We start from the raw sequence: 14,686 nt of genomic DNA, 5'->3' as shown, positions 1-14,686 counted from the left end.
ACACACACACACACATACACACATACACACACACCAAACTAGAGAGAGAAGCAGCTCAGAGTGCGCAGTGCTGTGATGAAGGGAGGGTGTTCTCTTATCATGTTGTGTCTCTGGTGTCCTGCCTGGAGGAGTGAGAGGTTGTGTTGACGCAGACGTGTGCCCAGGAAAGGGACGGCCAGGGCAGAGACTCCCTCATTTCCGACTCCCAACACACACACACACACACACACACACACACAGAGAGTTACCTGCCCATGCCCGTGGCGCTGGGTTGGGTGTTTTTGTCGGCCGCACTGTAGTAGACGGGAGCGTTGAGCGGATTGTGGAGTGGCGTGATGAATGGGTCATTCCAGGAAGCCTCACCACTCGGGCCACGGCTCCGATTTATGGGCTGTGAGGGACAGTGTGAACGTAGCCCGGCAGATCTGACCAGCGCGCAAAGCCCTCCAGCTCAGGCGGGTCCCGACAGACACCATACACACACACACACACACACATACCTACACACATGCACACACACACGCACACACACACACATACTCCTACCTCGCAATTATCAAGGCCAACTCCTTTTTTCCCATAGACTCAGCTTTACCACAGAACAGCAAGACATGGAAGAAAAACATGGAGCCAATACAGGAATAATACAGTGAGGTACAGGTAGCGAATGGAGACAGAATTTGGCTCTGGGCTGTGTGCGTTTTTCACAACCGGTCTTACGAAAACTCTGCAGTTAGACATGAATGTATATTATGGTAGCGGTTAAAACGTTTGGAGGCCAAACGAGGCCGTAGATTCTGCACGGGAGTTTAGCTCTGCCTAAAGTACATGCACTTGCACTTTTGTCTGGCTCTTGGCAAAGCTCGGGTCTGGAGGCTGAGAACGGGCAGGATGTTCTGCAGATGTGAATAAGCGCAGTGTATCCGACTGAGCGAAGGCATCTCAAGAACACATGAAATATACCTCAATATCCCAACACTTTGTAAACTCTATCAAAACATTGAAGCTGGCTGAAATATTGAATATATGTCTCCTCTACCATGTTTCACATTAGACCACTGCATTATTTAAGGTGTGCGAGTGTTTGGGTTTAACTTTTGGACCTGGTATGCACGTGTGTAGAACATTGAGTATACAGTATGTGCGTGCGTGCGTGCGTGCGTGCGTGCGTGCGTGCGTGCGTGCGTGCGTGCGTGCGTGCATGACCATTGAAGTTAGCTTTAAGTGTTAACAGTTCTGAATGGTTGGCATCGCTCCAGACGTGGTTTCCAGGAAGCGTTCCCGTATTGATGTGGGAGCGAGTACTAGCGACGCCGTGTGTTGAGAGCTCTGTGTTTGAAGAGTGACCAGTCAACGCCCCTCGCATGTGCACACACCCACAGACTAATGCACTGTTTAATGATACATATATCATCAAGAGTAAACAGGCACACACACACACACACGTATGCATGCCAACCGTACACATTACACATTACACATTGTTACGGAAACTATGTCCTGGAAACAGTTGAAATAAAAACACACCATGCCACAGCACAGGCTGAAACAAACAAATAATGCAGACATCATGTAACATCACTGGAAATGTGAGCAATTGCACTGTCTTGAACAGAAATACTCTGCCAATATACAGAGCGCAGTAATGCACATATTCACTGTGCAGACCAGCCTGGGGTTGAAAGACTGTTTACATACTCAGGACTCATACAGGAGAGACAACCGCGTGTTTATCTGTGGAGTGTCCTCTATTACCCCAACACTAGGGCCAGCTGACGCCCTCTCACTCTTCTACATCTCTCTTAGCCTTCTCTCTTACTCCCTCTCTCCTCTTGTGTTAGTGTCTGACCTTCCGTTATCGGCCCTCTCCTTTTTATTCGTCTTTCTCTCCCCAGCCGCCCTCTCTCCATCTTCCCTGTTGATCTCCCTCTTAGCCCAGTCTCCCTCTCACCCCGGCTGCTCCAGGGGTGTTGCGCTCGCGTTCCTGCCCCTATAAGGCCGCCCGTGTCTGGGCTGATATATGTGCCCCCCCGAGGTGGGCCGCTGGAACGCCGTCGGAGCTCCGGCCCCCAGACAAGAGGCCGTGAGGCGGGCCGTCTCCACCCTAACCCTCACACCTCCGCCTGAGGGGCTGCATGAGTGAGCGCACGCACACCGCACCGCACCGCACCGCACCGCACCGCACCCCGCGGGTCAGCCCAGCACCAGCAGCTCCACAGCAGTGAGATAGTGAGGACACAGACAGGGAGGACCATCAGTCTGTGTGAAGACAGTTGTTTAGTCTGTGGGCTTAAGGGATAGTGGAATCAGACTGTATATGGGGAGGACCCATTCATTGTTGCGTGTGTGTGTATGTGTGCTCTTGTGTGTTTAGGTCAGAGCGGCCTTGGAAAGTCGACGCTGATGAACACACTCTTCAAGTCCAAGGTGAGCCGCAAGTCAGTGATGGGCACCGCCGAGGAGAGGATCCCCAAGACCATCGAGATCAAGTCCGTCAGTCACGGTAAGCCGCCCCCAGAGCCGGGACTACACACCGGCTATGAACATGGAAAACAGGTGTACTAATCAATCACAGAGCCGAGGTGTAAATCCTCCCTGTCTCTCTGCCTCCTCACAGACATAGAGGAGAAAGGGGTGAGGATGAAGCTTACGGTCATCGACACGCCAGGCTTTGGGGATCAGATCAACAATGAGAACTGGTGAGTTGTCTGTACGTCTGTCCATCTGTCTGTCCTCGCCCTTTAGTCTCTGTCTGCCGTTCTCTGTCTTGTTCGTTCATCCGTTCGTTCCTTCTTTCCGTCCGTTTGTTCCTTTCTTTCTTTCTTTTTTCCTGTCTGTGCATGTCTTCCACTGTGCGCTCATGCCCCATCTCTCTGTGCCCCTGTCTCTCTCTCTCTCTCCCCCGGTCAGCTGGCAGCCCATCATGAAGTTTATTAATGACCAGTACGAGCAGTATCTGCAGGAGGAGATCAACATCAACAGGAAGAAGAGGATCCCAGACTCACGCGTGCACTGCTGCATATACTTCATCCCCCCCACAGGGCACAGGTGAGCCAGGCAGAGTCAACACACACACACACACACACACACACACACACACACACACACACACACACACACACACACACACTAGCACAGGCATAGACAACTCACTCGCACAACACACACACTTAGCACAGGCAGAAACAACATTGACACACACACAGGCATTACTGCATATGTGTAAATGTTTAAGCTCACTTGCATATGCGCACACACACACACACACACACACACACACACACACACACACACACACACACACACACACACACACACTTTGGAATGCTTGCAGGGTGAGAGCTTTGGGGCAGAGGCCAGTCAGACACACATCAGTCAGTCCCTCCACTGAGGCAGTGAGTGTGGAATGTGACAGGAGGGTGTCGGAGACCCTTTCACAGTGACAAGCAGTGTGTGTGTGTCTGTCTGAAGGTTTGTGACACACACACACACACACACACACACACACACACACACACACACACACACACACACACCTCACACACACATACACAAACATCTTTATTCCCAGCCCTCAGTTGTTTTTTGTGTCAATACTTTCTGTTTTAAAAAATGAATACACACACTGTGGTCCTTATTTTTAACAATATGAAATATCCCCTTCCATTCCCTACACTGAGGCAAGACAGACATATTTGATCAGCACATTTTATCTGCTCAAATATAAAAAGTATACTGCATCTTCTGTCCTGTTCTTTAAAGAACGTTGTAACGATCTGTTGAACATTATTCTTTAAGTACAAGCTGTTATATACAGGGCATTTATGTCTGTACATATGAGAGCAGTCTGTTTCAGATAGACGTAAATACGAGTTGGCACAGATGCTTCACTCTTTAATTAATGCCTTGCTGCATTTTCCACAAACCTCTGTAAATGAATAATGTCATAGGGAATGTTTATGATCGCTTCAAGATAGCTTCCATTGTGTTCATTTCACCGCCTTTCATTCAAAATGACAGTCTGGTTGAAACATACCCATCTCCTCCACCAAAACACATGCTGCAGTGAGCCTATGTGGTGGCCCACTGCTTCTACTCTCTGTGCTGACTATGAGGCTGTCCACTGGCGCTCACTGCCTTTAAAGATGGACATGAGTGAGTTTAGAATCCTAAACCTACCGCGCTAGATACTTATATACTTCTTCAGTAGTCTGGTGCGCTTATCCAGAGAGACTACCCGGGGTTAAGTGCCTTGCTCAGGGACACACAACAGCAGCTGGCACAGCTTTTCTGGCCACTGGCGTGCTAGCCCAGCACCTTAGCCACTGCGCTACTACTGCCCCCTATAGATGATGGTGTAGAGTTGCAGTTCATGTGAAGGATGGAGAATGGACAATACCTTGCCCGTGTCTGTTGAGGAGACAGATGAGGGGTAATGGAGGAGGCCTTGGAGTGTAGGTGGGGACGCGCTGCAGAACAGCCCCATCCGCTCCAGCCAGACAGCGTCTCCTGCACCCCTCCTGACTCTGCTCCGTGCCAGGCGTTTTCCATGGCTGGAGGAGTCCGTTCGCTGTTGTTTGTGTAGCACATTCATGAAATAAGAGTCGAGCCAAGATGCTTTCCAGTTGAGGCAGATGGATTACACATACAAGTATGCATGAATGAAAAGTAATAAAGAGTATCAGTGGAAGGCAGAGAAAAACACGCAACACAAATAAAAGCACAAAGAAATACAAGATGGTATAAACCAAGGTGAAAAGGGTACAATGGGAAAAGGCAAGATTGTCCTTGAAGACACAATCCCAATATCCTGTGTGTACACACACACACACACACACACACACACACACACACACTGGGGGTGCCAATTAAAGTGTGGCAGTATGTTCCATTTCACTAAAGACCCCCCAAAGGACATGCTAAAAGCCTACGTGTAGGGGCCTCATGATCACAGTCACGATCTCGCCAGTGAGTAAGCAGCAGTGAGACCAGTTCAAAACCAGTTTTATGTCTGCGTCGTGATTTTTATGGAGGAAAAATACAAATGAGAGAGATTTGGGCTTCGCCTCCAGCCAAGTGTCATGGGGAATGAGCACAGCACAGCTGTGACTGGGAGGGGAGGGGAGGGGAGGGGGGCGGGGGTTGCCTGCTCACTACAAGCACTTACCAATGTTAACTGTGTGTGTGTACACACAAGTTTAGTGTGTGCACATACAGTATGTTTGCGTGCATCTGTGTAGATGCAAATGGATAGTGGTGCATATTTGTGTTTACATGTTTGTGTGTTCATAATTTATTTACAGCTGTTGGTGAGTTTGTGTTACTAGACTGCCACTCAGCTGTTGCATCCACCACACAGAAACATTACACACACACACACACACACACACACACATACAGTCACACACACACAGTCTCACATATGTTCATCCCCTTATTAAAAGGGCAGCAGCTCTCTTCAGGCTCTCAGTCAAAACAAAATCAAGGCCAATCCAATTGCTTTTCTGACAGTTGTGAGAGAAGAGTAACCTAAGATGTGTCCTCTCATAATCAGCTATCATAGCCCCCATAGGCACACACACACACATATGCACACGCCTGACAGATGTGTGTTTCATGTTGATCCAGAGGCTCTGATGGCTGACTCCTGCTCTGTTCAGCAGGGGCAGCTGCTGGGCTTTGAACAGGCTCCTCCACTAATTGGGGCTCAGCTCTGGAGGCCGTGGAGCCCAGTGGGCACACACACACACACACACACACACACACACACACACACACACACACGCCCCCCACGCAGCCACGCTCACGCCAGCTGCAGTAACCAGAGACCGGTCAACGGGGCTTCCCTGGGCCAGCTGCCCCTTATATCTCAGACACGACTAGACACGGGCACGGGCACGGGCACGGGCTCACACTCACACTCACACTCACACTCACACTCACACTCACACACAGGTGTGGTTTTTATTTCAGTCAAATCAAAGCTCAAATCATGACAAGATCATGACAATATTGCACACGCACACACAAATGTTTTTTATTTCAGTCGGATCAGAGCTCAAATCATAGGCCAAGACAAAACCACATATTACACATCCACACGCACACAATTTATCACATTGGTCTGTGTATGATTCTGTGTTGTGAGAATGCAGCAGATGTGGTTTATTTCAAGCTCAAATGTTGTGAAGACCAAAATGTGGCCAGAATCTGGCCTGCTGTAGTGGCTATGAAGTGGACGTGTGCCCCCTAGTGGCTGGACGGCAGCACAGGCGGCCGCTCTGCATTTAGAGTGCACCGAGGCCGAACAGCGGGACTCTGCAGTGTAGAACATTCCAGAGTGCGAGTCTTGGACGAGGCCCGTTACATGTGGCAAATGTCCTCCGTGCTCTTGTTTCCTTCCCTAACATTCTCCCTCTCTCTCCCCTCCCTCTCCGCTCTCAGTTTAAGACCCCTGGATGTGGAGTTCATGAGACGGCTCAGTAAAGTAGTCAACATCGTCCCGGTCATCGCCAAAGCAGACACCCTGACCTTGGAGGAGAGGGACTTCTTCAAGAAGAAGGTGAGCATCTACACCCTGCCCAACGCTCAATAAAAAAAGCCCAATCCTCACTGTTGGCATCTTTGGTGGCTGGCTGGCCACTAAGCCGTCATCCTATTGGGCCGTTCATAGTTGAAACAGGCCACCAATTGGATGAGCTTCTCCGCTGAAGCAACCGGGTGTGTGGCGCTCGACACAGCGTCGTGACACGGCACGGCACGATCTGGTCCGAGGCAGAGGAGCAGGACGTGACTAACGGATTGCAGATGCCGACGGCACGCACACGAGGAGGAGGAGGATGAAAGCAGAGAGAGACATGGTCACCATCTGCCTCAAAGGGAGGGTGCCAGGGCCCTACCAGGTTTGCGTGCCAGCGGTTATTGCCTTGATGAAGACCCGCGGTCGACTCTGTGCCTGGACCTGGGCACAACCGGAAAAACATCTGTAAAGCACACTGGCGATTTCGAAACCCACCACCTATCCATGTGGCCAGACTTTGTGGCGTGTCTTCACATCACGAGGCAATCGTGGAGTTGAGTTGTAAACATTCGTGCCTAGAGGAGCCCACAGTGTCTGGTGTCGAGGGCTCCAGTGAAGTTTGCAGTCGAACGCCTCTCAGCAGCCCAGCTGATTTACTATTCAGTGTTCTCCATATCACCTTATTTGGAGACGAAATTACGAAAAAAGGCCCACATCTGCATCTGCATCTGCTTCTGTCGGATCTGGCCCAGTGCAGGCCCAGATGTGTTCCGGAGGTGGTTCCTGGCTCAGTGCTGCGGCTGGAGCAGCGCTTGTACACGTGGCTCCCTCAGATGACCTGTGGCGTAATGGCAGGTGACGCCGCGTCAGCCGCCTGGCCCCCCAGCCACACACACACACACACACACACACATGCAGTACACACACACACTCACACACACACACACGGCTGTGAGTGAGGAAGAAAGCTGGCCAGTGCTGAGTGTTCCCTGTGTTTGTGCTGGCGTCCAGCAGGTGTGGGGGAAGGGACTGGGAGCGCTGACAAGGATCGTACATCTAACTGCTCTCCATTCCCAAACCCCCACAGAGACTGTGCTCCAGGACACACACACACACACACACACACACGCACACCATAAACACTAAACCTGTTTTTGGCTTTATCCCTGTGGCTGGTCAAAGGCCTTTAAGAACAGACTGAAGTCTCTTTATGTTTGGGGTTCTCCCATTGGACGTGGCCCTCAGAAAAAGCCCTGTCGGGATTGGCCACGTGGAGCTCGTGAGAGCCCCAATCCCCGCCTCCACCCCCTCACCACTGCTGATGTGGCTGCGCTGGCTGCCCATGACCTCACTTCCTGCTTGGTGCTGCGTGTCATAAGGAAACTTGTAAAGGGACGCACTGTGGAGGGACACTCAGACACACACACCGGGGGCAGCGTGTGCAGCGGAAGAGGACAAGATGGCAGGCTTTCATTAAAGCATGGCTATTGGCAGCGCGTTCCGTCACAGCGCCGCTCACTTTCACAGTCATGGCCATAAAAAGGGAAAGGAACCCTCCCCCCCCTTCCACACACACACACACACACACACACACACAGACACACACACAGACACACACAAAATAAATAAGCGTAGCCTAGTGGTGACTCACTGAGTAGAGCGGCTCTCCAGTAATCAGGGGCTCTGACCATCTGGTGGGGAGAGGAGAGGAGAGGAGAGGGAGGGAGAGGGGGAGAAGAGAGGGGAGGTGATGGTGTGGATCAGATGAGGTGGCCCGGGGCCTTACCTCTCACAGTCTCCTGCACCGCACGGGGCCACTGGCACTGATGAGCTCTGCATTAGGTCATCTAATTGAGTAGAGCACAGTTGCTTTTCACTGCGATGACTGCATGTTTGTGCATTTGGGAGGGTGTGTGTGTGTGTTTATAGGCTGGCGGTCACCCTGACCCATACTCCTGCTGACTTCAGTCCACTGATTACTCCTCCTCCTCCTCCTCCTCTCTCTCTTTCTCCTTTTGTGATCTGTTTTTTCCCTCATTAGGTTATCTCGGTGTGTGTGTGGAGGCGGTTCTGCCCTTGAGTTAAGTGTGTGTGTGTGTGTGTGTGTAGCAAGAGTGAGGAAGAGAAATGTCCCTGTGTTGTTTGGATGCTGCATGCTTGGAGATGGAGCCTGTGCAGAGTTCAGCAGCTTGGAGACTGCTGGCTGTGTGCAGATCGTAATTACTCCGTACACACTGTTTACTGTAGAGCAGAATGCCTGCTGTTGCTGTGCTCTGTTGATATTGTGCTGTTGACGGACAATGGTGGTGGTGTATTTCATTCATAGGTGTGTGTGTGTGTGTGTGTGTGTTTGTCTGGCAGATCAGAGAGGAGCTGCGAGCCAACGGCATTGATGTCTACCCACAGAAAGAGTTTGATGAGGATGCTGAGGACAGGATGATCAATGAAAAAATTCGGGTGAGTGTGTGTGTGTGCGCGTGTGCACCATACACAAGTTAACATCATATGTACCTCCTTAATAAACGCAGATCACATCATCAACATTAATATTAAAGATGCACATTTTGATTTAATCATCCTACTAGTACTTCATGCTAAACATTTGTGTAATCTATTTAACATAGGATACCTACAGTACAGACATACACTCTGAATGTGTCTTCACTCAGCCTTTGTCTTGAGCTCAGCTGATGCTAACTTGCAGCTGCACCTTCTCTCTGTGTCTCAGGAGATGATCCCGTTCGCTGTGGTGGGCAGTGACCTGGAGTACCAGGTGAATGGGAGGAGGCTGCTGGGGAGGAAGACCAAATGGGGGACCATAGAAGGTAACGGAGCACTCTCTTCCTGAAACGCCCAAATAAACTTTCAGTGACACAGTTCAGAGGTCAACCAGCTGTACTGTATGTGTGGCGGAGGCACAGTAGCCGAGTGTCCCATGGAGACCGACTGAGCGGTCTTTATGTTTGGTCACAAGTGTATTGTGGTAAGGAACTTAAGGAGATGATGCTGACACTAGAGTGATGGGGAATGGCACACCCTGTGTGCAGTGTTACTCTTTTATTGGCCCTGTTATTGTCTCTATAGACAAAACCATATATGCAGCCATTTCCCAATTCATTTCCCTTCCAGAAGCCATAGAAAAGTAGTTGTTCAATAAAATATTTTACAACTTAAATCAGACGGTCATTTGTAAACTGTGTCACCCTGACCGTATAAATGGGTTAGGGCAGTCTGCTTAAACTGGGATGCCATCAGCAGGGAGACTGACCACAGTCTGACCGCAGTCCTTCTCAACCTGGCAGTGGCATTCACTGCTGTCTGAACACCATCTGCTCTCAGGCATCAACTCACACTTTACGTACGTGTGTGTGTGTGTGTGGGGGGGGGGGGGGGTGGGGGTGAGGTAGGGAGAGAGAGTTGGTTAGTTGTGAGTTCAGAGTTCATCAGCTAAAGAGGCTGACAGGACGAGACCTGAGGCAGAGAGAGAAGGACCCCACACATAGAGGGAACACACTGTGTCCCACAGATGACCGCTCAACCACCCCATTTCACCACACACACACACACACACACATACACACACACACACACACACACACGCACAGAGACAGATACACAGATGTACTCAATACCACCATGCATAAACAATCAGGGCTCTTGCTCTCTCGGTGGGTGGGTATGTGCAAGTGTGTGTGTGTGTGTGTGTGTGTTTGTGTGGGTGAGTGCCTGCCCCACACCACTCTCATTGTGCTAGAGCCACAGGGAACGCCTCTGACCTCCAGCAGCAGCTTTTCTAGGTGACTCGGCAGAAGGCAGGAGACCGCGTTTCCCACACTCCCTGGCAACTTCCTGTGGGGAGCTGCCAGCCATTCCGTCTGTGGCCGCATTTTATGGACCATCCATTGTGCACAGGTCTAAAGAAACTTGCCACGGCTGAACGAGTTTTCTGACAGACATTGTGATTGGGATTTGATTAGCGATGTGGTTTGCGATGCATGCCAAGCTTCAAGACTGACTACATAATACAAAACATGTGTTGAAGCATTATCAATTATAACATCGGAATATTGACTGTTCTTTCTACTCATCCAAGGACGGAACCAAATCGGACCAAATTATCTTAGACCACATACAGTATGGCTGTAAGATGGTGATTAGACAGTATGCAGAGCATGGTACAGTACCTCTGATTGATGAGCATGATTGAAAACATGTATGTGACCTTATCGACCATTAGGGTCAGAGTCAATTTGCTAATTGCTTTCCCTCAAATTGAAATCCAATTGAAATTGTGATTTAAAGTTTCAGCTCGAAAATTTGCATCGAGCCCGTAACCAGCAGGGGATGCCACACTTGAGCTCCGTCCCCCAGTCCCCTCCCTCTCTACCCAGTTCCTATCACCTGCGAACGCCCGTCTTAACTTCACCTTTCAGCCCCAGATAAGGGTTCACCTCACATGAACAGCACAACTCAGTTGGGTCTGACTATACTGTAGGCCAGAATTGGGTGTGACGCGGCACATAGTGTGTGTGTGTGTGTGTGTGTGTGTGTGTGTGTGTGTGTGTGTGGCACGCAGTGGGCGGTGAGGTGGCAGCCAGGCTAATCAGCGTGGTTAGATTGGCACAGATGGCCCTGGCATCAGCCTGCAGGTGACCCATCCTCTCCTCCCACCCCGCCGTGCCCGCGTCCTGTGCCACGCGGCCTGGCAGCCGGCCTGCCCCTGCGGCTGATTAGCTCAGCGCCGCGCCCGCGCCTGACGGAGATCCAGCGGGCCTCTCTCCTCCTCCTCCTCCTCCGTCAGGACTTCTCATTTCCTCTCGCAGGAAGTTTGGAGGCGTCGCTGGTGCAGTCATCTCTCTCTTTTGGGGCGTTGGGGGGGGCTGTGGTGAAGGAGTGTGTGGGGGGGATGTGATCTATAATTCATACATCCTCCACACCAGCCAGGCGCCGGCACGCTCATCAGGCAGAATTTGTCAAGCCGTCAGGCCTTATCTGCCTGCGGAAGAGGCTTTAAATGAATTGAATTACTGGGGCCGATGCCTTATCTGCCTCAGGCTCAGTCTCGCACTCCCACTCGCACACGGCTGTCTGAGAACTAGCAGCTGCAAAAGTGCCCCCTAGTGACCAACGGTGAGACTGCAGTCAAGCAGTCTGCAGATTTTTACCTCAACTCCAGATAGAGTGTGTAGTCACAAAACACAGCCTCCCCAGATAATGGTCAGATGACACGTACATTAATGGTTTAGTTGTTTCAAATTACAATGAAATATGCAGTTCAGTGATAAAAGACCTGGATATTGTATAGAACCTATTCATGGGTTTCATCAGTTCACTTTCCACAGGTGTATCCAATCAAGCATCTTGATTAGCAGGGCAGACTGCATGGTGCTTGATTAATACACCTGTGGAAAGGGACCTGATGAAACCCACAAATTCATGGGTTTCATCAGGTCCCTTTCCACAGGTGTATAAAATCAAGCACCTTGATTATCAATGCAGACTTCATGGTGCTTGATTAATACACCTGTGGAAAGGGACCTGATGAAACCCATGAATAGCAAGCTGTATTGTCTACAGTACATACTGTATGTGCTATTTCTTTCAAACTACAGGTATATAAGAAGCTAATATAATATAAGCAAATAAATATTCTCTGTCTCTCTCTCTGTCTCTCTCCATGTACAGTTGAGAATATTGCCCACTGTGAGTTTGCCTACCTTCGGGACCTGCTGATCAGGTGAGTGCCATTCTCCACACAGTGGAGAGGAAGGGCTTTGGGACCCAGATGATTCAATCCCGATGGGAGTGAGTGTTTGTTTGCTTGTTTGTTTATGTTGTGCCATCATCTTCCCAGGACCCACATGCAGAACATTAAGGACATCACCAGCAGCATCCACTACGAGGTGTACCGCGTGCGGCGGCTCAACGAGAACAACAACACGCAGGCCAACGGCGTGGCCGACCACCACCTCACCGCCCACGAGATGTAGCCGCTCCGCTCCTCTCCACGCCCGACAGCAGCAGCAGCAGCAGCAGCAGCTCCCCGTGCTCCACCCGCCCGTCTCCACCCCAGCCTCCGTCTCCCCTCGCTGCTTCTCCTCTCCTGCTTCCACTTCCTCCTCCTTTCCACTTTGCTCTCTGATTGGCCCAAGCCAGAGGTCAGGGGTCAGCGCCACGCGTCAGCACGGATGAACGGAGCATCGTCTCGCCGCCTCTGTTTTGGAACATTGTCGCTTCAGAAAGCCAAAACTCTCTCTCGCCTACAGCAATGCCAAACCACACCAATACTTGTCTATGCATGCAACACAGACACAGACACACACACACACACACACACACACACACACACACACACAGTCACAAATTCACACCCTTGCTTTTGTGATCAGGTGTATAAGTGTTTTCATCTATCGCCATTTTCTGTCTCAGCTGCGTGTGTGTGTGTGTGTGTGTGTGTGTGTGTGTGTGTGTGTGTGTGTGTGTGTGTGTGTGTGTGTGTGCATGCATGGGTGCAAAGTTAGAATGAAGCAGGACCCAGTGGAGGAAACTGTGTGCCACTGACACTAGAAATACTCCATTACCAGGTGCCCATACCAGTTGCCCATGTCAGGCGATAGAAGAGATTTCTGCAATGCTCACTTCATTCCATTCAACTCACCCCATTGTACTGGACTGAACTGAATTATCTGTTGAGACGACTAGGCTGTGCCATGTACATTTCCACAGCATTTAGCAGAGTATTGACATCACAACCAAGGTACGAAAGGCTTTCTTAGTGTGTGTGTGTGTGTGTGTGTGTGTGTGTGTGTGTGTGTGTGAGAGAGAGTGAGAGAGAGAGAGAGAGAGAGAGAGAGAGAGAGAAAGATTGGACAAGAGGAGAGTCAGGCGTTTTATTTCAAGGGAGTCTTCCACGATGTCCATTCCTTACCTGTTAGTTCACTTATTCACATCTAGTGTTTGAAGTGGCAGGCTGCGTCCACAGTGCCAAGTCTCAGTGACACTGACAGAAGGTTTTTTCCCCCCAATGGCCCAGTTCTTCAGGATTGTCCACTCCGACTAGTGCCTTAAAAACTCTAAAACATGTCCCTACCGTCCTTACCTGTCGTTTTTATATATGATATCATTTCAGAGTGATTTTAAGAGTAGTATTTATGGACATGGGAAAGGTGAACAGTACCCCCCCCCCCTCCTCCTCCAGCTCCAGTGGTCTAGTGGTAGTCTCCGGCCCAGACTCAGTCCTTATTTATTGGTGACTTGTGTGCTCGCTCTGGGTTTGAACTGGAAGGAGAGTGCCCATATCATCCATCTTAAAGCGTCAGTGTGTGTGTGTGTGTGAGTGCGTGTGTGAGGGGCTGGGGTTGGTATAGGTGTGTATGTATGTCATGGCCATATGTGTATGTGCACAAATGCATGTAGTGTGTGTGTGTGTGTGTGTGTGTGCGCGCTCATTCCTCTGTGTATTCAGTTCAGGTTCTCCAGCCTGTCCTCATTATGCCTTAAACCCTCCTCCGCCCCTCCTGGTGAGCCAGACCAAGGTGGAGGTCAGAGTGCCCCGTGCAGAGAGACACAGTTGCCGCCTCTTCAGTCATTTCAGCCCATACTATGTTAAAGCTCAGAACCGAGGGGCTTTCTTTCTCTTTCTTATTTTTTCATTTTTGTTGTCTTGTGCTGTATATTCATTATGTGTGATCTTTTTGTACTGGTATTAAGAATAACACAAATATCTTTGGTATTTTAAAAGAAATAAAAGTTAAGTTCTAAGTAAGCACGCCTTTTCATCGTCATTACTGGTTTTCTCATCAAACTGATGGTAACAATTACTGTTCAGTGATTTAAGTGTATAAGAACTAAACAGGATCATAAGTGTTATTAAATCATCTCTATCTTTCTCCTCTTTTTCTCTGTCTCTCTGTCTTTTCCTCTCTCTCTCTCTCTCCTGTCTGAGAGGCTGATTCCTGGTACTCTGCAGCCAATGACTGACTTTGATGGAGAGCCGTGTGAAAGTTGAAACCTCTGTGAAGTTTCCAGGGGTTTATGAGCAATACAAATCCCTATTCATCTGCATATTGTTCAGGTGCCATCTGAACATCAAAGCTCGACCTCCACGGCCTTCCATCTGATGGTGCCTGAGGAATTGGCAGCCAGGCCACAGACATCTGTTGCTAG

The 14,686-nt window shown here is 50.0% G+C and overlaps 1 protein-coding gene across 5 annotated transcripts in view; it reads left to right on the top strand.

The window, feature by feature from the left end:
* septin9a (septin 9a) overlaps window positions 1–14,285 on the top strand; it is a 76,027-nt gene extending 61,742 nt beyond the window's left edge. For all 5 annotated transcript variants that reach the window (XM_062533135.1, XM_062533139.1, XM_062533136.1 and 2 more), the window contains 8 exons: window positions 2,375–2,503; window positions 2,618–2,699; window positions 2,911–3,048; window positions 6,445–6,562; window positions 8,882–8,977; window positions 9,249–9,345; window positions 12,206–12,257; window positions 12,375–14,285. In XM_062533135.1, the coding sequence (XP_062389119.1) occupies window positions 2,375–2,503; window positions 2,618–2,699; window positions 2,911–3,048; window positions 6,445–6,562; window positions 8,882–8,977; window positions 9,249–9,345; window positions 12,206–12,257; window positions 12,375–12,510 (848 nt within the window). In that variant the 3' untranslated portion in view covers window positions 12,511–14,285. The remainder of the gene's footprint in view (window positions 1–2,374; window positions 2,504–2,617; window positions 2,700–2,910; window positions 3,049–6,444; window positions 6,563–8,881; window positions 8,978–9,248; window positions 9,346–12,205; window positions 12,258–12,374) is intronic.
* Window positions 14,286–14,686: the final 401 nt, after the last annotated feature.

Source organism: Sardina pilchardus, chromosome 3 (assembly GCF_963854185.1).
Source record: "Sardina pilchardus chromosome 3, fSarPil1.1, whole genome shotgun sequence".
Lineage (NCBI taxonomy): Eukaryota > Metazoa > Chordata > Actinopteri > Clupeiformes > Clupeidae > Sardina > Sardina pilchardus.
The sequence above is the reverse complement of the archived record's forward strand: the minus strand, read 5'-3'. Positions and strand labels throughout refer to the sequence as shown.